We start from the raw sequence: 20,568 nt of genomic DNA, 5'->3' as shown, positions 1-20,568 counted from the left end.
AGCCTTCTGGCAAAAATACAGAGCAACTGACTCTTACAGTCTTCAGTTTGTTTGTGTGTTTGATGCTTACTCCTGGCCTCGCTCTAGGATCCCAGGCCTCGGCATCCAGAGCACTTTGCAGCGCAGGGAGGAGAGGGATGGGAACAATGCCCTGCGACCTACCAGCAGAAGGATTTGGGTGTGCAGAAATACCTGGGGGGAGAGTGAGAAACCGATCAGAGATTGGGAAAAGGAGGAGGATTTTCCCTCTGTGTGGAGAACAGGCTGGGGCTGCAGGCCTGTCAGCTCTGGAGCCTCGTCAGCCCCCCGTGCCTTGTCAGGCCCAGAGTCCTGTCAGAACCCCCAGAGCGCTGTCAGCCCCACGGAGGCCTCTCAGTCCCGGAGCCTCGTCAGGCCTAGAATCGGAGCCCCCGGAGCCCTGTGGCGGAGCCCCGGGACCACTGGGCAAGGCCCCCCGCCCACCCCGGGCGCGGCCATCGAGCCGCAGTGACTCCAGCGGCGGCCCCGTCCCGCGCCCCCCGCCGTTCCCATGGCGACGCCCCGCCCGCCCCAGCTGCTCCCTCCCTCGTCATTGGCTGGAGCCTGGCACCTATGGCAGCAAGGGGCAGGCCGGACCCGTCCTTTCCCCGTCAGCCATTGGGTGCGCGACCTCCGCAGCGCGCGGGGATTGGCTACGGGCCGGGGCGGCTTGGGGCGGGCGCAGGCGCGGTGCTGTTATTGTTCCGTTGTGCCGCTCGGCGGCTCCCTCGCGCCCGGCGCCGCTCCCTGCCCGCGCGCTGCCGCCATGCCGGTGAGCCCCGCCGCGCCGGGACTGCGGGGTGGCGGCGGTCGGTGGGCGCGGTGGGGAGCGCTGGTGGCCCGGCCCTGCTGCTGTCCGGTTCCTGCATTCCTCGTCCCGTCGCTGACAGGAGCTGCGGCGCGGGGGATTCGGAGGCCCCGCGGCCTCTGTTCCCCGTCTCGGCGTGGGAGCCGCCTGCGCCGCGGGATGGGAAATCGCGGGTGGCGTGTGCCGTCCTGTCGGGTTGAGTGGGGCCGGTGGGGCGAATACCCCGGCAGCAAGGGCTGGAGGCTTGTCTCGCCGCGCAGGAGTGTCTCGCTGCCGCTCCTGAGCCTCCTCCGCGCAGCCCTGGCTGGGGAAGTGGCGGGTGGGAGGAACGTGGGTGTCTGCTCAGCGCTGAGGTCCGCCTCGGCAGTCTTTCAGCCTGCCCGCTTTGCTCTGGGAGGCTGCGGATGACGGTGCAGCGGAGAGGTAGTGTGTGGCTCGTCGTGACTCACTGATTTTGTAGCTGGTTTCAGAAACTCTCCGCACCTGCGGTGCTAGAACCGGACTGTAGGATTCCTCCTCCACCAAGATGAGACTGATCAGCGCTCTGCTTCTACCAGAGCAGCAGAAGCTGGTTCCGGCCTCTGCTGAGGCCTGAGAGGAATCTAGGCAGATGGCAGCTGGTGGGAGAGGCTCCTGGAAACGGGATTTATTTCTTGTTGACATTCAAGATAGCTGCTTTAGAAGTAGCTAGATGCTCAGCTACAGCACCGGTCACCAAGGGTAGTGTCTTAGATTTTACTAGATCAAATGGGGTTTAGGTTTATTTAATCAGGAGAAGCATGTGACATCAAATTAATCAGTGGTGCTTCAAAGTTTGTATTTGTCACTACTCCGTGAAAGGAAAGATTTGTGCGGTTTTATAATACAGCATTTGAATTTTCTAAGTGACTAAAATTCAGCAAGTACACTGAAGCTTGTAACTTAAATGAATTCCATTGAGCCAGTGCTTGCTGGTATCTGCTTATGTCATCTAAGGTTTGACGCTTGTGTGCTCCAGTGAGAGAGCATGGTCAGTGTCACTGTAAAAGAATGGCATGACTGCACCTGCCTCCAGCAAACTGCTTGCAGATTGTTTGCAAACCTGAACTTGTTTCTTGAAGAAATTCCTAGGTGATATTGAATGTAAAAATCTCAAGTTTTACTCAGCCAGTTTCCACATTAGCAAACAGAAGAAGATTGCATTGACTGGATAAGTGTACATTATTCTCTCAGCTTTAATTATAAACCAGTTCTGGTTTTAAGCCCCCACATTCATGATCCTATGGAGGTGTATGCATCGACTTGAGTTGATTTGACAGCGTTTGTGCTTAAACACTCAGTTTTGTTAACAGTAGTGTTACATAGTGTTACAGCCTGTGTATTGATTCTTTGGTTTTTGCTTTTTTGATAATTATAGATCAATAAGCCTGAGAAGCTGGACAAGCCAGAGAGCTGTGATAATGTCAAGGTGGTTGTTCGATGCCGGCCTCTTAATGAACGAGAGAAAGCTACGGGCTACAAAATGGCAGTCAACGTAGATGAAATGAGAGGCACTATAACTGTTCATAAAACAGACTCATCCAATGAGCCTCCCAAGACATTTACGTTTGACACAGTGTTTGGACCAGAGAGTAAACAGCTGGATGTCTATAACTTAACCGCAAGACCTATTATTGACTCTGTCCTAGAAGGATACAACGGTAAGTCCCTTAAGTCAAGGATCCCATCTCCTATTCTTTGCATTGTTAAGAGTTTCTGCTGATGTTATTTAAGGGAATTTCACCTTCTGAGGGCTGTAGCCCTGTATTGTTTCTGTTGTGGCCTCTAACTTAAAATAGCCTGAAGGTACTTGCTGTTCAGGTTACTCAGTGGTTGTCCTTGCTATGATCATTAACAGTGGGAGATTGGTGATGAACAAGACTCAGCCAAGGTCAGTTAGCTGTATGTTTTTATTCTGTGTCTTCTGTTTGCAAAAGGTATACACTTTATCTCATTATCAGAATTCTCGGCGGCTCTTCACTGTACAATTTCAGTAACCAGGCAGCTGCCACGGTCCTGCAAGTAACTAGGTATGCATACCAGACTTGTGCATATAACTGCTGCATTTTCTCCTCTAAACTTTGCTGTTTTTAACTAAGATGACTAGTCAAACACATCTGCCCTACCCCACAGATAATCTGTTGCTTCCTACAGCTGGGAAGAGTATGACCATGATTTGTGTGTGTGTCTTGTTATGCATGTAAATATATTACGTAAAGGAAAGCAGATGCTAGTGAGGAAGCAAATTACTGCTTTCCATAACAGTATGCTATAAACAATAACGTTTTTAAAGGTCTGTAAAATGCCTAATAAGCCCTAGTGCTAACACATTCAGGTTTCAGCTGATTAAAAAAATCAGCTTTTCTGAACTGTAATGTCAGTGGCTTGACAGTCAAAACTTGAGTTTTCAGCAGTGCTAGGCTAAACTTAAGAACGAGTATATTTCTAGAGTACCAGAGTCTGGGATCTCAATAAATTTTCTGGGTGTCTACTTGTGCAGGCTCATTATCTAGTCCAAATTATAGCTGTTTTTGCAGGTTCAGAACTGGGCTTGTGCTGTGGCTTGTGTTGTAGAAGCCTCACACTGTTTCTGCGGTAGCTTAGAGTACTAGAAATAGTTGGTTTTGCAGCTGATATATAATGATCTTCCTGTAATTGACCATGTTATTAATTGGACTTCGTGTAATTATTTGTGTGTAAGACTTAAGTGTACTAGCACTCCATACTTTAATCACTCTGCGCAGTTAAAACAAGCTTACTTTTTCTTAGATATCTTGCAGGCTGTCCAGTCCTGTTCACTGTGGTTGTCCAGGATTTCTGTTGCTCCTAGCCTTGTACAGTATCTACTGGAGTGGTTGGAAAATTTCACCTCCATAAAAATAGAGGTGTTTAGTGCTATCAGGCTAAGAAGGGATGAAGTAAAAGTAACTGCAGTTAGCAACTTCTTAGAGCTTGTTCGTATATCTTCTTATCCTTCAGGTACTATTTTTGCATATGGGCAGACTGGAACAGGCAAAACTTTCACCATGGAAGGGGTCCGAGCAGTTCCTGAGCTTAGAGGCATCATTCCCAATTCCTTTGCCCATATATTTGGTCACATTGCCAAGGCAGAGGGGGATACAAGGTAAACGGCTTCTCTTCACTGCTGCTATCTTTTGTATGTCCATCTGTAGTAGGAGCCTGACCTTGACAATGGCAACTGAAGCAGTACCTCTGGCCCTAGCTGAAAGACTCCTTGGGCAGTTCTTGGTGGGGTAGCAGGATTGTGCTTGTATATCACTGCGTTTTCTCTGTGCGTTTGTTGGATTGTGTTTGTTGGACTTCAACAAATGCCTTACTAAGACAGTTACCCAGCTGTTTGTCTTCAGGTTTTTAGTACGTGTGTCTTACTTGGAAATTTACAATGAAGAAGTGCGGGACCTGCTGGGAAAAGACCAGACACAGAGGTTAGAGGTGAGCCTACTGATCTGCATGTGATGTTTGTTTTTGAATCAGTGAGCAATATTATATTTGAAAGCCTACAGAAGCACTTGAAGGGAAGTGTGAGGTTGGACTCCTCAGCACATGTACTATTTCCTTTAAGATGGATGTCACTACTGACATCTCTGAATCTTTTCCACTTGGTCAGTTGCATAGTAAGAAACAGGCTGTTCCATCTGAGTCCGTTTTGTGCCTGCAGTTCTACCCCAAAGGCCCCTCAGCAGTCTTTCTAGGAATTGGAGACTGAGATTTGAAGGGGGGAAACCATGGGTCTTTATTCCTTAGCTGCTCTGATTCTGAGTGCTGGAGCCAGAACCTGGAAGAGTAAATCACTGTACTGTTACAGTACCACTGAAATTTGCTATTGGGGATCTCCTAAGGATGCTCAGTCTAAACTCTTTCTCTCTTAGGTTAAGGAGAGACCTGATGTGGGAGTTTATATCAAAGACCTTTCAGCTTATGTCGTAAACAATGCAGATGATATGGACAGAATCATGACTCTGGGACACAAGAACCGTACGTAGTCTTGCTGTGGGCAGGTTTCTAGCTCAGAACAAAAGTCTCGTTATGAGACCACAGTAGGAGATCCTAGTCCTAATGCTGGGAGGATTGTTCAGCTGAGCAGAGCAAAAAGGATATCTGCTCCCTGTGTGCAGGGGCAGGTCGAGAAGGCTCTGCCTCCCGCATTGGCCAGTGCCAGTGGGTGAAACGACGAAGGATGCAATGAGGGCAGTCAGCGTTGTCAGAACTACTAGTGTGTGTCTTGGTTCTTTTCCCTCTTCATTTCTCATCAGGATGAACAACTAGCCCTGTGCTGTGAGTGGGAGGTGGTTTATGTTTTCTGGAAGACTTCTTAGTTAAGATCAGATCCTTTTATGACCTGAAGTTCTGACTACTGTTGCTCTTGGCATGGATTGCTGTGTTCTTATTTCTCAAAATACAGCTGTCTGTGGGGATCAGCTGTGAATGCCTTAGGCTACTGATCTTTGTAGCCTTAAAGAAACAGATGAGAGCTATTGCTCTTGGGATGGGAGTCTGTGGTTGACTTAGAGCTACAGCAGGCTGTAATGCTTCTGCTAATCCAGGTTGGAGATGTGCTGCAACTTCAGTGCCCAAGAATACTGCTGAGTCTGAGCATCCCTCTTCCATCTTCTGAAAAGCAGGGTTGGGTAAAGAAGTGGGGATAAATCTCCTTTCAGAGCAGGAAGAGTGTTACAGGAGCATGTGATGCCTTATGAAAATGTCATTGCTTTTTCTCTTTTAAAAGGTTCTGTTGGAGCCACAAACATGAACGAGCACAGCTCCCGTTCACATGCCATCTTCACTATCACTATTGAGTGCAGCGAGAAGGGGGTTGATGGAAACATGCACGTTCGCATGGGCAAACTGCATCTTGTTGATCTTGCTGTAAGTAGGACCAGCCAGGTCTGCCATAATGCATGGTGGGCATCGCTGCTTATGTATGCACTGTTGAAGGCACAGTAAAGGGCATGTTCCATGTTTCACAGCTAAAGCCCAGACTTGTGTTTGGCATTTGACTTCTGTGAAGTAGTCACTTGGGGACTTAAATCAGAGGTGTACCAGGAAGAGACTTTAGTGTAGCTAGAGCCTGTGCCAGCAAAAGGTCTTCTCTTGCTTCTATAAATTAATCATTAAATGGATAAACTACATTGGAAAGAGCCCTCTGGACAGCAGAACTGGGTCTTTGCAAGAGGGTTTTTTGTTTTAGAGGGTTGTGACCATGCAGTTCATCACTTGCAGGTTCCCTCCCTCTGTCACTCACTTTGAACCAATGTAATTGTGCTGGTAAAATGTGTCTTTAGCCCAAACTTTGCATTGGAGTATCATTCCTTGGAGAAGATGCAGGAAAGGGCAGACTAAAGGCATTCAGTGTCTGTGTGTTAACTTTATTTTCGTGATGTATGTTTAGGTTGCTTTGTGAAGCTCTTTAAAATAATTGCAGTGTAGCTTTTCTCCCTTCATCTGCTGGGAGTGGTGGGGGTGGGAAGGGCTGGGGGTGGTGCTTAGCAGCTCCAATTGAGGCATCTCATAACTGCTGACTTGCTTCTCATAACATTTTTGTTCATGGGCACAAAATCTCCATTTTCCTAGCTGCATTATTTTGAGCAATAAAGAGTTTTCTAGCACTGAAAGCTTCAGTTAAGATCTGTTTGACTTGCCCCTTAACAAGAGAGGTCTGAGGTACTTACTCGTTATTTGAGAATGTGGCTGAGGTGGCTAGTGATGTGGCTGCTAGCAAGACTTCAGGTGTAGTTGATCCTATTTGGAGGAAGGAAATGTGTTAGAGCATCTGTTGCAACTTCTGCTTCCTGTTCCCTTTCCAGGGTTCTGAAAGACAGGCGAAAACTGGAGCCACAGGGCAGCGACTGAAGGAAGCTACTAAGATCAACCTCTCTCTTTCCACACTGGGGAATGTTATCTCTGCGCTGGTGGATGGCAAGAGCACCCATGTGCCCTACCGTAACTCCAAGCTTACGCGGCTCCTTCAGGATTCTCTGGGGGGCAACTCCAAAACCATGATGGTAAGCTCAGAGATGCCCTTTCCGGTGCCAGCTATCTAGCTGCATTTTTACAGGGATAGCATAGTGCCTTTGTAATGAGAACAGCCTGGCATTTACCTCTATTTCAGAGCTGTTTGCAGCTCAAAGAACTCTTGATGTGCTTTTTCTATCTTTTCTCTTTGCCTCTGTACAGATGAGGTTCTAAACACCATGCAGATGTACATATGTGCATAAAATCAAATAGAAGCTGTGCTGGGGTAGCCAAAAGCAGCTTTGGTGTAGAAGCAGCAGGAAGGCTTGGGAAAGAGTAGCAGCATGAGACTGGCAGAGCTGGGGATGGATACCTGTGAAGTTACTTGTTCTGGGCTCTGACACTCTGTCCTCCAGTAACTTGGTCTTCCATGTGTCACAGTGTGCAAACATTGGTCCGGCAGATTACAACTACGATGAGACTATCAGCACTCTCAGGTATGCAAACCGAGCCAAGAACATAAAGAACAAGGCCAGGATTAATGAAGATCCCAAGGATGCTTTGCTCCGCCAGTTTCAAAAAGAAATTGAAGAGCTGAAGAAAAAACTGGAAGAAGGTGAGATTTCCCTTCCTCCTAGTGTTTCTTTCTATACCAGCGCTCATTCTGTTTGAGCGTGAACATTCTTTGCTATTTGAAGCTGTGTCACATGAGTTTAGTAGCTGGTCAGTGTCCTGGCGGTGTTTGCCCTTCTCTGTTCCAGGCGAGGTGTCCCAGGGGCAGCAGGGTGCTGTCCTGCAGGGTGCTTTGCCTGCTGGGTGGCAGGTGGCACGAGGGTAGGTGATGGCTCCTGCACCTGGGCTGGCCTGCTGAGCGGGAGGGCTCTGGGCATGGCTAGGCATGGTGTAGGCAACTGGAATGCACTGTAACAAAAGGTCAAGTGTTTCCCTGCCTGAGGAGGAGGGATGCATTTTTTGGGAGAAAAATGAACCAAATTTGTGGAGCTGGAACTGCGGCTGACTTTAAAACAATGCATAGAGAAACAAGAAGCTTCTTTAAGCCCTGTAACTTCACAGCCTTGTCAATTAGTCCATTGACATCAAAGGACCCTGCCAGCAAGATGCTTACTAAACAGTGACCTTGGCACAACATCTTTCTCCAGAGATGCTCGCAGCACAGAACAGCTGTAGCAGCAACTCCAACATGGCTCACTGTTTGGAGTCTGCCCCGTTCAGGAGCAGCAGGAAATGGTCAGTAACTCTTTCCCCAAGGGCTGGGAGCTGGGTGTAGCTGTTTTATCCCTGGTGGGCTGAGGGTGGCTTCTTACATTTTAGACTCAGCTACAGCCTTATGTTTGCTAACATTACTGGGAGGCCAGGATGTTAAACATTGGATTTTATTCATTTTGTTTCCAACTCAGCCTGAAACTCCTAAGCATCATGTCTGCAATGGCAACAATGATAAACATTTGTGAAACTGGACGTTTTTCTCCATTAACAGCCATCTAGCTTCATGTATACAGGTGTCTGATTAAGTAGCAAGTCTGTGTGAACTTTGTTCATCTGACCGTTTTCTCTTCCATCTGAGATAGAAGAGAAGGTATGGGTAGATCCTGCTCAGAAAACATTGTAGCTTAATGCGTCAGCAGTGCAAAGATGCTTTATTTCCCATGAAAAGCACCCACTTGAGTTTTAACATATGCACACTGACTTCACAGCATTTAGTTGCTTATCTGGATTTTCCTTAAGTTTCCTGAGCCATGGAAAGCTGGCTGTCTGCTCAACAGTTAATGACTTCTGCAGGTGCTTGTAAGCTGATGCTGGGTTTGGACAAATGCTGCTGTCACAGTAACAAGCTGATATGAGGTGAAGGAAAGAACACTCTTCTGTTCTAGGGGAAGAGATATCTGGTTCTGAGACCAGTGATTCTGAAGAGGAGGATGAAGATGATGATGGGGAGATTGGAGAAGATGGGGAGAAGCGGAAGAAACGGCGGGGTAAGGCTGTCGAGACTCCTGTCGGTGCCACCAATCTTCTCTTATCCAGCAGCTGGTGTCAGAAACTGTAGCCAGAGCCAGGCGGGGAAAAGTGGATTTGTAGAGCTGCCCTACTGCCGCTGCAATTATCATGCCTGTCCTAGAAACGAAGCTATTTGGTGCCATTTCCGTAGATGGACAGCTCTGAACCTGTGTAGTATCTGCTTCCACTTGGGTAGTTGCGCTTGTGGTAACATCCTCTTTTGTGGTGGCTCCCTGGTTGCCGCAAGGTGGCTGTGTATGGCTTGTGACTGGTGTTGTGGAACTTCCCCTGCTCAGAGGTAGGAGGAAGAAGACACCAAAGATCAATGGTAGGCTGTTGTGGGTTGTTATAACCATGAGAATGGTTGGAGGGGAATTTTGGCTGTGGTTTAGGCAAAGGATTCATTTGTCTTATGGATGTTCAGTAACTGACTCCTCTGGTGTCTATTGTTGATAGAGGAAGAACTTGACATTTGGGGTCTTTGTGCTAGCTGAAAAAGCATCCCTTGTTTGGGAGCACTCTGGAAAGCCCATGGGTGAAGGCTGCTGTCTTACACCAATGTTAAACTACTGTGTAACATCTGAACTCCAGGGGTTGTTGCGGAACCTAGAACTGTGGGTCACTGTGTACTGTGGGATGCTGTGGCTTCCAGGGGGCACCAGTACTGTGCCTCTAGAACCTCTCTGATGTTTTTTCATGGGGAGTAGAGAAGTCAAGCCCAGTGCTACATCTCAACTTCCAGCCTCTCTAGTAAACTAATTTTGACATGCAAGCTGCCTTCCTGTCCTGAGGCACCCACATCTGTTTAAAAATTCCTGCTAAAGCATTCCTGCTTTAGACAACCTCTCTTAATTTTGGTATCTGTCCAAGCAGAGTCATAAATGACCTTTGTCATGCCTTTGGTGATAGTTACAATAACTTTTACTTAATTTTTCACCTTTTGGTAATTTCTAGAAGCAAAAAGATTGACAACTGTCTCCATCAAGAACCAAGTTCTGCCTAAATCTCCTCCGAAGAGGAGATCACCTTCAAAATGCTGCTTGAAAGGAGTAGAGGGCAAATAACTATGACTTACTCAACTTCCAGACAAGCTACTTTAAGCTTCCTAAGAAAGGGTGCTGCTCAGCAGGAGTACACACAGTAACTGTCCCTGTGTAAGCTTATTCTGCCTTCTAGAGGCAAAAGTGCACGTGGCCATGTACGTAAGACGGGAAAGGACTCCTGGTCACTGAATCCTCTGTTCCTGCAGATATCCGCAGCCTTCTCCACTATGATCTGGTTTTCTGTGCTGTTGTTGCTTGAAATGGAAGCTGCCTTGGCATGTTGTTTTAAGCCGTAGGCTGGTTAAGATGGGTTTTAACTGAAGTGTCTTTCTGAGCATGCTATTTTGTGCTGGGAAACGGTGGCTTTGCAAGCTGAGTTTGGGAGGGGTCCTACCAAATGCTTCCTAATGGAAACTTGTGCCTTTTTGAATTAGGTTGCTGGCCCTTCTGGGTTTCTTTCCTTTAGAACTAACTTCCCATCTGCATGTTTCTTCCTCTCTGGGTTTTTCTGTGGGACGCATTTCTGTTTTCCAGGCAGTAGCAGCAGCAGTAGTTCAGACTCCACATGCTCTGTCATAGAGAAACCTCTGGATAAGTCCTTCACTAGTGAGTGGGAGCTCTTAAGTCCTTTAAGCTTTGGCCTTTCCATAATCTGCACACTCCATTTTGCAATGCTGCACTCTTCTCTGCTATGTCTGTTGGAAAGATAACCTGAACTTTTAGCTCTGCTAAAGCATGCCTTTCCTTTGCTGCTTCCATGCTTGAAACAGTTGTTCAGTGTGCACATTGTCAGCCAGATATGTGAGAGAATAGGAAGCAATTTAGTATGCTGCTTGAACAAGATTTAAAGACAACTGAGAAATAATAGGTTAAAAAACAGTTTGCAACTTCTGTGTTAAACACTCCCTCTAAAATATCGGGAAAAAGCCTGAGCCAACTTTTTAATGGCAGTTGCTACAGTGTGAGTTTATAAATAAGACATCTAGACAGGTGAAATGGGTTGTGCTGTGTTATATTGGACTCTGCCTTCTCAAAATTAGTTTTGGAGAAAATAAATGGAGCGGTCAACAAGCAACACAAGGCTTATACTTCCAAGGAAAATGTGGTAATGCTTGGTTGATCTGCTTTATTTTGGCAGATAATTTAAAAAAATCCTCAGTGGTTTGTTTTGGTTTTTTTTAACTGCCCCATGACATTAAGTTCTTGGTCACTGTGGGACTTAGTTCAGAGGAACAAGGGATCTAGATTTTGGTCTAGCAGTGAGGAAAGTCTGGTCAGAGGGCTCTGTCCCTTTTAAAAACCCTACAGTCAGTGATGACTGAAGAAAGAAATCGCATCTCAGGACTTGGCTTGTAGGGACTTCACCCACTGTTGTGGTTATCCTCTGTAGATGCAGTCTACTTTCCTCCTTATGTGGCGAGAATCTGGAAAGTATTGTGTTATAGTGGCACTTCAATCAAATTTATACTAGTTATGTTAGTGGAGAGCATCAGCTCAGAGAAAGTGTGGTAGAAGGTTAAGAAGGTTCACAACCTAAGGGAGACCTTTGGTGGGTCATACGATGGTAGGCTTGGAACTCTGCTTGCTTCAAACTTGCTCTTCCAAAGCTTGCTTGAAACCTGAATATCTTATTTGGATGAGGACAGTTAATAGCAAACTGCTGATCTGGCAGTGGATGGATGAGTCCATCTCCTGCAAGTTTGGAGACAGTTCTGGTGTGGAAGTTGCACTGGGCTTTTGGTGACTAGGGTAAGTGTAGCTCTGTGTGGTTTGGGATATTAACTGTCCTCAAGCGTGGTCCTTTTGCATGTGGTGTCTTTCATTACCCCTTTCCTGTCCTGCCTTTTTTGCTGCACTTGCTTGAATAATCAAAACTGGCTATATACCTCTATGGAAGCATCAGTTACTGCAAATTAACCTACTAATACCCTGTGTAATTAAATGGAGAAATCTTGTGCTGAGACTCCCGATGTGCAACTGTCATGTATCTTGCAAAGAATTGGCTTGGAAACCTGGTTAAAACTTAGAACAAGTCTTACGTATGCTAATATTTTACAGGTAATATAACAGAATTGGATATCTTGGGGCAGGGGGGAAGCATTAAGTGTCTTATTCAAGAAGAAATCTACCCTCTTTCTTAGGGCATGATCTTTGCGGCAGGCTCATAACGTTACATTTGGATTCTGCATTGCATTGGATGGGCAGAAGAATGGAAGAGTGAGCTGAAGATTATCCTGGATAGGCAAAGCACACTGGAGTGTAGAAACTTTCTGTGCTTTAGCATAAAATCATGATGCATTAATGTTTGCTTTAATGGAGTGGGTTTTTAGCGATGACTATCCTGTGTTTTCTACTCTAGAAACATGCATATAAAATTAATGCTTGTTCTGATGCTCATGATCTTTGTCCAAAATGATCAAAGCAGTAATATATTTTCTTTCCTCCTCTTTTCATGCATATGCTGCCTCTCTGCGATTTGCTTTCTACTTCCTCTTAATGCAAGATCAAGCAGGTTGGTGTAATTGACTTCCACCTCCTTGTAATACAATTGCAGAGCTTGTGCAAGGGTCTTACAACTCTGTTTAATTCACCTTTTTCTCCTAAACTGAGAATATGTAGGGCTGTGTACTAGCAGTAAGAAACCTTTATCTGGCTTATCTCTTTTTATATGATGATCTCTGTATAGGATTTTCATAAAGCTTCTTATTCAAAGACTAATTAGTGAGAGATTTTTTTCACCACAGATCCAGAAATAAGTGCTTGTTGTCTGATTCCTAAGTTTGGCAGATGGAAACTAAGACAGTTTGCTGTAGTCCCGAAGTCCTTACCTTACCACAAAGCTAATTACATTCTCTTGTGTGCATGAACAAACATTCATACAGATATGTACAAATATGTTCACAAATACAGTGCATTTTGTCTGAGTGCTAGATGTCATATATTTGTACAAATAAAGCAGAATGCCATGAAGACCAAAGGGAAGCCTGTTATTGAGCAACAACTTTCTTGAGCATGTTGTGACCATATGCATTATGTCACTGTGAAAAACAGTCCCTTGGCAGTCGACGGCTTCTGTTAGTTTTAGGCATCTGGATTCTGGGGGTGGGGGGGAGAGGTTCATGTCTGGAAAAGAGCAAAACAAGAAAATGAAAGGCTCACCTTTCATTGAATAAAGTAGTGGATAAAGGGAGATTTAGGACTTGTGGATTTGAAGAAATACATATAGGCTGGGCTCTCTCTCACTCTGGATAACCCACAAGGATCTCTGTGTTCACCTGCCTTAGGCACTCTTGGGATTACAATGAAAGTTGACTCAAGACTTGTGGAGTGACTTCCAAGAGCAGTAGCTTCACACTTTGTTTCAAAATCACGGGTATTTGGGACCAACCCTTCAGACCAATAAGTTCAATGAGCTGCTCTGACCACTTCCTTTGTAACTCTCTAAGAAACACACCTGGTTTGCTGTAATAGTAGTTACACTGTAAAGACAGAATTGATAAGTTGCAGCAAACCTCAGTACTTTCAGATCTGTGGGCAGTCACTCTTACATAGCTCAAATACAATCAAAAGGTTTCTTTAATTGCCTGTTGTGGTGGTGTTTGTTTGTTTGTTTTTATAGGGCTGTTCTGAATTTCCTTAGTCTCTATTTTTATGGTAGTGCATTCTTAAAATATCTATGTGCTGACTTTGCAATAGGTAAGTGCATAAGGAGGGCAGTGAACAAGGGGTGTGATGGGGATGCTAATCTGAAATTTGAGTATGTAACTCTTGGTAGCTTAGCTGCAGGTCAAGGCAGTCTCCTATTTTCTTTCCTCTGGCCTAATCTACAGAGTTAGAATGCCTGAGCTTCCAGCTCAGACTTCTCTTCAGGCAGTGTTCCTTCTCCAGGTGTTCTTTGTGTGTTTTCTATTTTGGGGGCATTATGTTATAGTGTTCCTTCGCTGTAGGAACTGGTGGCAACTGGTCAATGTTAAAATGGGATTTGAAAGACTTGAGTTGTACCCAACTTGGAGCTGACATCTAATTAAATTAATTTTTCTTAAATGCAATTATTGAATCTGAACTTGGAGAAATGCTGTGATACAGCGGCTGTCTTGCTTTTCTGTGAGCTAATTTGTTTTCCCTATCTCTTCCAAAGGCAAAAAGAAAGTTTCCCCTGATAAGATGGTAGAGATGCAAGCAAAGATTGAAGAGGAGAGAAAAGCTCTTGAAACTAAGCTTGATATGGAAGAAGAAGAAAGAAACAAAGCCAGAGCTGAACTGGAGAAGAGAGAAAAAGACTTGCTTAAAGCTCAGTGAGTACACTGCTCTGCACAGTTTGTGTGGCAATGTGGGTTTTTCCTTCCTTAATCTACAACTCAGTTATGGATATCTGGAGACGCATGGTGAGGTGCCTGTCAAACTTCTTCTGTATAAGCGGAACATGAGCTCTTGCTATTATTAAAGTGAAAGAAGAGCTTACTCTGCCTTCAGAGTTTAGAGCAGATGGAAAAGACAAACTTTATTCTTCTGCCATTTCTTTCTTCTCTTAACTTCATCTAGTTGTGCAAGGTAGCCTAGCAAGAGAAATGAATCCTCCAAACCCTGGAGACCTGTGAAGAGCAGCAATACTGCTGTACTGCTTGGTCCGTGGGCAATAGCTGTGTAGCAAGCCAGATTTTTGGCAGCATGCTGTCACAAGTACATCATTTTGGGTTTTCCACTCTGGAGCTGAAAAGCTGCTGAGATTGCATTGGCCCATGCAGATAGCAGAGTCCTGCTGTCAGGCAGCAGCCAGCATTCCTGGTTTGCATCTCAGCTGCCCTGCCTTGATCTCAGTTCACTCGCTTCCCTTCCATTTCTGCAGCTGCCTCTGGGCATTGCTGTGCTGGCAGGGCCCTTGAGAAGGGGGTGCCTTGGATAGCCTGGTAATACCCCTGGTGCCTTGCAGCCCCTCACAGAGGGGGTTTGCAGCAGGAGAGACTTCTCTGCTGACCTGGTTTTGCTTGCAAGAAAGTGATGGGAGCTGGAGCTCAGGGAACTCCCTGCATTCACTTGCACTGCCTCACCCCTACTTAAACCCTTGGCAGCAAGACAAGTTTTTCCAGCCCTGTGAGTGCTGTCTGGGCTGTAAAACTGAGCTGGACCTGCTGCCTTGCTAGCACTGTAGGATAGGAAGTTTTTCACTTACCTGTGTCTCTAGACAAGAACACCAGTCCCTGTTGGAGAAACTGTCTGCATTGGAGAAGAAGGTGATTGTGGGAGGAGTGGACTTGCTGGCAAAAGCAGAGGAGCAAGAGAAGCTTCTAGAAGAATCAAATATGGAACTGGAAGAACGAAGGAAGAGGGCAGAGCAGCTTCGCAAGGAGCTTGAGGAGAAGGAGGTGAGGTTATACGCGGTAGCTGTCTGAAATCAGCAATGGCAGGACACACTATGTTGTGTGCCTTGGCTTTGCTCAGGTGGATGAAATGTGGGTCCGCTCTGCAAGCGGAGCAGAAGCTAACAGCTTCAGAGGCTGTGCGTTGGCAGCGCTCACCTGTAGGGCAGCCGTGATCGCTGTGGGTCTGAGCCAGCCTGGCTAAGCCAGGTCTCTGTACCCTTGGCAAATGCTTTGTTTGGTCACAGTAGTTTCTCCTCTTGTTCATACTATTGTGGATATTTTCCTTGATTATGTTAATTAATGTGTGGATGTCTGTGCTAAATGTTGCATGCAGCAAGAACGCTTGGACATCGAGGAGAAGTACACCAGCCTCCAGGAAGAAGCACAGGGGAAAACCAAAAAGCTGAAGAAAGTTTGGACCATGCTTATGGCTGCAAAATCAGAGGTTAGTATCTGAAGTCCTCAGCCTGTGATGATGTGAGAGACTATAGCTGGGAAGCATAAGCCATCAGCTTTGTAACACTGGAAAAAGTGCTGTATGTTTAGAAGTGTGTTTCTGTGCTGTCCATTTAGCTCATGTAATTCAAAAAGATCTAATCAAGTCTGGTGGTAGAGCGTCACAGGGGCATGTTGTAGAGCTTTTCCCCAAGCCAGGCTGAGGGGGTATGTGTGAGACCCATAGGTACTCAGAACTTCAAGGAAAAAACCTGGTTATTTCTGAAACAAAAGTTTTGCTGGCAACCCGGTCTCCTGCTTTGCAGCAGTCCAAATGCTCCTCTGCTCTTAGCTGTCTGTCCTTTCTGCCTGTTGCCCTCATTGTCTCTTCCTCAGTCACACTAGATCAATGTGTTCTTTGGCTGATATCTGGAGTTCCTGTTGCATGAAAAGTGCATTTTGTCTCTGGGATCAGAGATTTCCCTGGCAAGATTTCAAGGGTATAACTTCTCTGCCTGCTCTTCATCTGCTCTTAGTTGATGCAGAGCCTGAATTGGCAGAAGACCAGTTTCGTTTTTATGAAACTGAGAACTTAATGCTATTTTCAGCCATTTCTGAGCTGGAACGTTTCAGAGGGTTTGTTCTTCAGAGATAAATATTCTAGTACTTATAACCAGAGTTTGCTTTCATTTCCCAAAAACCTTGTATAGCTGAAGACTGTTCTCTTGTTTGCTCTTGCCATGTCTTTAGCTAGCTCCGATGCCTCTCAAATGCCTTGTTTGTCTTGTCATCTCTGCAGATGGCAGATCTGCAACAAGAGCATCAGAGAGAGATTGAGGGATTACTGGAGAATATTCGACAGCTGAGCAGGGAACTTCGCCTTCAGATGCTTATCATAGACAACTTCATTCCTCAGGACTACCAGGTAAAGACAAAGAACCTAAGCTTGTGACCTATCATAGAGCGCCCAGCGTGCCTAGCACAAGCTTTTATTCTGTCTGACAAATGAAATGAGTTGGCTTATTTTCTCGTCATGAGTTATTGACAGTGAACTGATCAACACTTGTCTGCTACGCAGAGGTTTGCTAGCACAAATGAGTAGATTGTGTTGCTGCGAGCCTTTGCTGTGGCCCAGCTGAGCAGGTGCAACTTGGTTGCATTGCTGTTTGTGCCATTATCTGGACTGTTAGAACCAGATGTTGAAGTGGGGAAAAATGCTTTTGTCAAGTGGCTCTTGTAACCTGGTGGACTTCTGCTTGAGCTTCAGTTGGAAGATGATGAGAGTAGTGGGTGCGTTTAGCTCCAAAAGCATCTCAGTAATGTGAATAATGGATGCAGAATGTCTTTGTTGTATTCCTCAGGGGTTTTGATAACTTTGGGTACAATTACATGCTTAGGGAAGCAGTGTATAACGTATCGGGGGTTGTAAGCAGAGGAATGTATTAATCTCAGTTCTCTCGCAGCATATTTTCTTTGTCATTTTATTTCTTTAAACCATATTCACCATGTATTTAACTGGTGTATTCACTGTCTGCCTATGCTCTGGGTGTGTTCAAAACATTTTTTTTTTTCCACTGTGCTTGAAGTTGTGCCTGCTAATGTCTGATATTAATACTAAGTAGTAAGACTGAACTTGGAACTCTTCACTTCTTGTTTTCTTTGACCCCAACGTTCAGAAAATTCACGATGAGCTTAAATATGATGCCCACTATTTAATAGAAAATACAAGCTGTTTCCCTTAATCTTTCTTTTTTTTCCATATTACAATGTGTGTTTATTACTATCCTGATGGCATTGGTGTAATGGGAAACCCATGCTTTAATGGGAACTCAAATGCATACAATTTGGGAGTGGTATTTTTATTTTCTGTAGCCTTTAAAATGTAAATAGGGGTTTTTGAACATGGTATGACTGTCCTGATAAAAACAACTTGGATTGGTCAAGACTGTTCTTAAGCAGCTTGGCCAGGCCTTTAGGGATATATGTTCTGGAAAATGTGTCTGCAGTGTAGACTGTGCAAGTCTGTAACAATTATTGTTCTAATTTCTGTCTAGGAAATGATTGAAAACTACGTTCACTGGAACGAAGACATTGGAGAATGGCAGCTGGTAAGCTAGCAGACTGGCTGATGTACCAACTAATGTTAGCACAAGCTTCTGAGGAGTTTAATTGAGCCCAGAAGTAAATTAATAAAGCTGTAGTCAGTTTTACTATGCATGGTAGATTTTACTAACAGACCTTTCTTTCTTTAAGAAATGCGTTGCATATACAGGAAACAATATGAGGAAACAGACGCCTGTCCTGGATAAAAAAGAAAAAGATGTGAGTGACTCTTTATAAGCATGTATTGAACTGCATAGTTCATAAGTTCTATTGCCTGTGCCTGCTACTGCATATTTATAGGGGAACTGTGCAACTTCGGTTTTCTTTTGAAGAAATGAGGCTTTCTAGTGTTACAAAAGCACTGTTGATCAGTGTATAAAATGATTCTGATGTTTTGGGGTGTTTTTTTTTCTTTTTTTAGCCCTTTGAGGTGGACCTCTCCCATGTGTACTTAGCTTACACTGAAGAAAGCTTGAGGCAATCTCTGATGAAGCTGGAGAGGCCGAGGACTTCAAAAGGAAGGTCCAGGCCCAAGACAGGTAGAAGGTGAAGAACTTTGGAGTATCTATCTATATGTAATCGGGGATTTACCCAGGGGAAGGCTTAAGTTTGTGCTTGTAGACTTACTGTGAGTCTTCAAATGTTTGCTTAAGGAGAAGACAAAATACCACAATTTTGCACAGTATAAAGTTTACTGGTGCCAAGTGTGATAGAACCAAGCTGAAATCTCCTTACTACGGTAAAGTCTTATCCAGAAAGACTTGTCTGGGGATTTTTATGATTCCCTTTTGCTGCATTCCCCTCTTCTGGCTTCTTGCTTAATTTTACTGTGTTCTGTGGTTCAGTTTAACATCTGACACATTGACAGTGCATATACTGTTATTACTGGAAAGTAATGTGCTGTTGGGGGAGATTTCAGCATAGGTTTTCTGGGTTATTTTTGGTTGGTTGGTTTTGACAAATGCTTGCGGAAGAGTAACACTTTGTAGTTTTGACTTGAAATGTGGCTGGTCCCTGTCTTTCCTAGACAGCATAATGATGTGTGTATGGTGTTGTTTTTCCCTTTCCTTTCTGTTCTCCAAACAGAAAACGTTCGGCAAAGCCAGGAGCCGTCATTGACTCTCTGCTGCAGTAGGTGTGACCTGTTCAGAATTGCCGTAAAAATCAGTGAGTGTGTAAGGCTTGGCCAGAATATGGAATTCAAGAAATAGCACAGTTTGACATGGCTGTAAAATCCATGCCTTGCTGGTATGGAGCTTTATTTAAAAAAAAAAAAAAATTCCTTAGTTGCCCGTATATTGTATGTTATATTAACATAATATTAAGCTGGTATATATGATGGTTGTGAAATTCCATGTGTTAAATGTGTCGTGCAGGGAAACTATTGTTGGCAATCCTTGTTGAAATGTATAGAAAACAAGGGTTCTAGATGTGTGTTTAAGTGCTAGACGTGTTAGCGTGAAACGGTTGATGAAATGCTGAAATTTAAGGCTGGTAAATCTGATTTATGCCCTGCTTTGCACATAACTGGCAGCTTTCACTATTGTCCTCTGTTGCACTGATCTGTGTTTGAATGTGGTTGCTGCAAACCTTTGAATTAAGAGCATCAAACCCTTTTATTTAAATATTCCTCACTGTGGCTATTAACCTGATCGTATTGTGTATGAAATACACAGTCCTTTTTCCTTCATTTGCTGTCTTGCTGTACAAAGAAAGTAGTTAGGTGGGGGAAACATGAACTACAAACTTCTGGAAAGGGACCATGCTCTGTTTAAGTGCAACAGAAAACAAGTGTGTCTAAGTAGTGCTTTTATTTTTGTCTATTTGTGTGTGATCTGCTGGCACTGGGGAGAGTGAGGCCTTTGATGCAAAGGCAAGAGAGCTTTTTTCCCCTCCTTTTATTAAGGCTGTGTTGCAGTATTGCTTTGGCTGCTTTTTAAGCTTCTGAGCTGGAATTTTTTTAAATGTGTATGAATTGTTTTGTAATCTGAACAGCAGAGATTATTTAAGGGGAATGCTGTAACACTAGGACTTGGCTTCAGCCTTGGGACTGTGAGCATTAATGCTCCATTTCTCATCCCTGGCTACACGGGCACTGGGCCAGTGCTCTAAACTGAGGATGAATTTGATTCTCCTATCTTAAAACAGGCATGAATTGCCCAATTTTCCCAGAACAGTAACATCCCCTGAAATAGCTGATGCTGTTTGTGTTCCTGTGTAGACTGTATCATCTTGGGTTTCTGGCTATGTGCTCCGAGAGGAAAAAAATTCTGGTCTCTGATAATAAGCATTTATCTGTGGTGGCTGCTCTTTTTCTTTGATATTTATGCTGCTAATAGACACATATCACTTTAATACATTGCTTTTGTGTCACAGAAAATGCATCTCCTTTGGATTTTGAGTGCTTTATAACTCATGCTGGAGCACACGAGCTGCAGGCATCTTAACAGCTCCCATGCCGGAGTGGTGGTAATTAGCTATAACTTCCATGGGATCCTAGTGTTACCTAGAGGTTTAAAAAGCTGTGATTACTAATAGGAGAAACTGAGTCCTTAAGCACGACAGTAAGAACAAGACAGCTCCTTAGGAGAGTTCTTGTTAGTAGCCATGTTTACAATTACCAGAATGTTCTTGTGATAGTACTTAGGGATATCAACTTTTAACTACTCTTTCTTACTGTTGTGATGCTTAACTGCATGTACCTTGTGACTATAACAGGTCTGTAGCAGGATCTGTAATAGTTAAAACTGGTCTTGTAAGGGCATATTTTGCTCGGAGATGTATTCAGTGCTAT

At 44.6% G+C, this 20,568-nt stretch overlaps 1 protein-coding gene across 1 annotated transcript; it reads left to right on the top strand.

Annotated features, from left to right (window-relative positions):
- Positions 1-784: 784 nt before the first annotated feature.
- KIF3A (kinesin family member 3A) lies at positions 785-19,502 on the top strand (the record flags this gene model as incomplete). The annotated part of the gene is made up of 18 exons (XM_082005972.1): positions 785-790; positions 2,223-2,505; positions 3,824-3,968; positions 4,213-4,297; positions 4,735-4,840; positions 5,592-5,731; positions 6,670-6,867; positions 7,259-7,433; positions 8,710-8,811; positions 10,411-10,482; positions 14,015-14,171; positions 15,059-15,239; positions 15,571-15,681; positions 16,471-16,596; positions 17,726-17,779; positions 17,925-17,993; positions 18,196-18,320; positions 18,861-19,502. The coding sequence occupies 18 exons, from the start codon at positions 785-787 to the stop codon at positions 18,907-18,909; spliced, it is 2,184 nt and encodes a 727-aa protein (XP_081862098.1). The 3' UTR covers positions 18,910-19,502.
- Positions 19,503-20,568: the final 1,066 nt, after the last annotated feature.

This window comes from Phaethon aethereus (assembly GCF_964289735.1).
Source record: "Phaethon aethereus genome assembly, chromosome: 14".
Classification (NCBI taxonomy): Eukaryota; Metazoa; Chordata; class Aves; order Phaethontiformes; family Phaethontidae; genus Phaethon; species Phaethon aethereus.
This window is presented reverse-complemented; position numbering and strand designations above follow the sequence as displayed.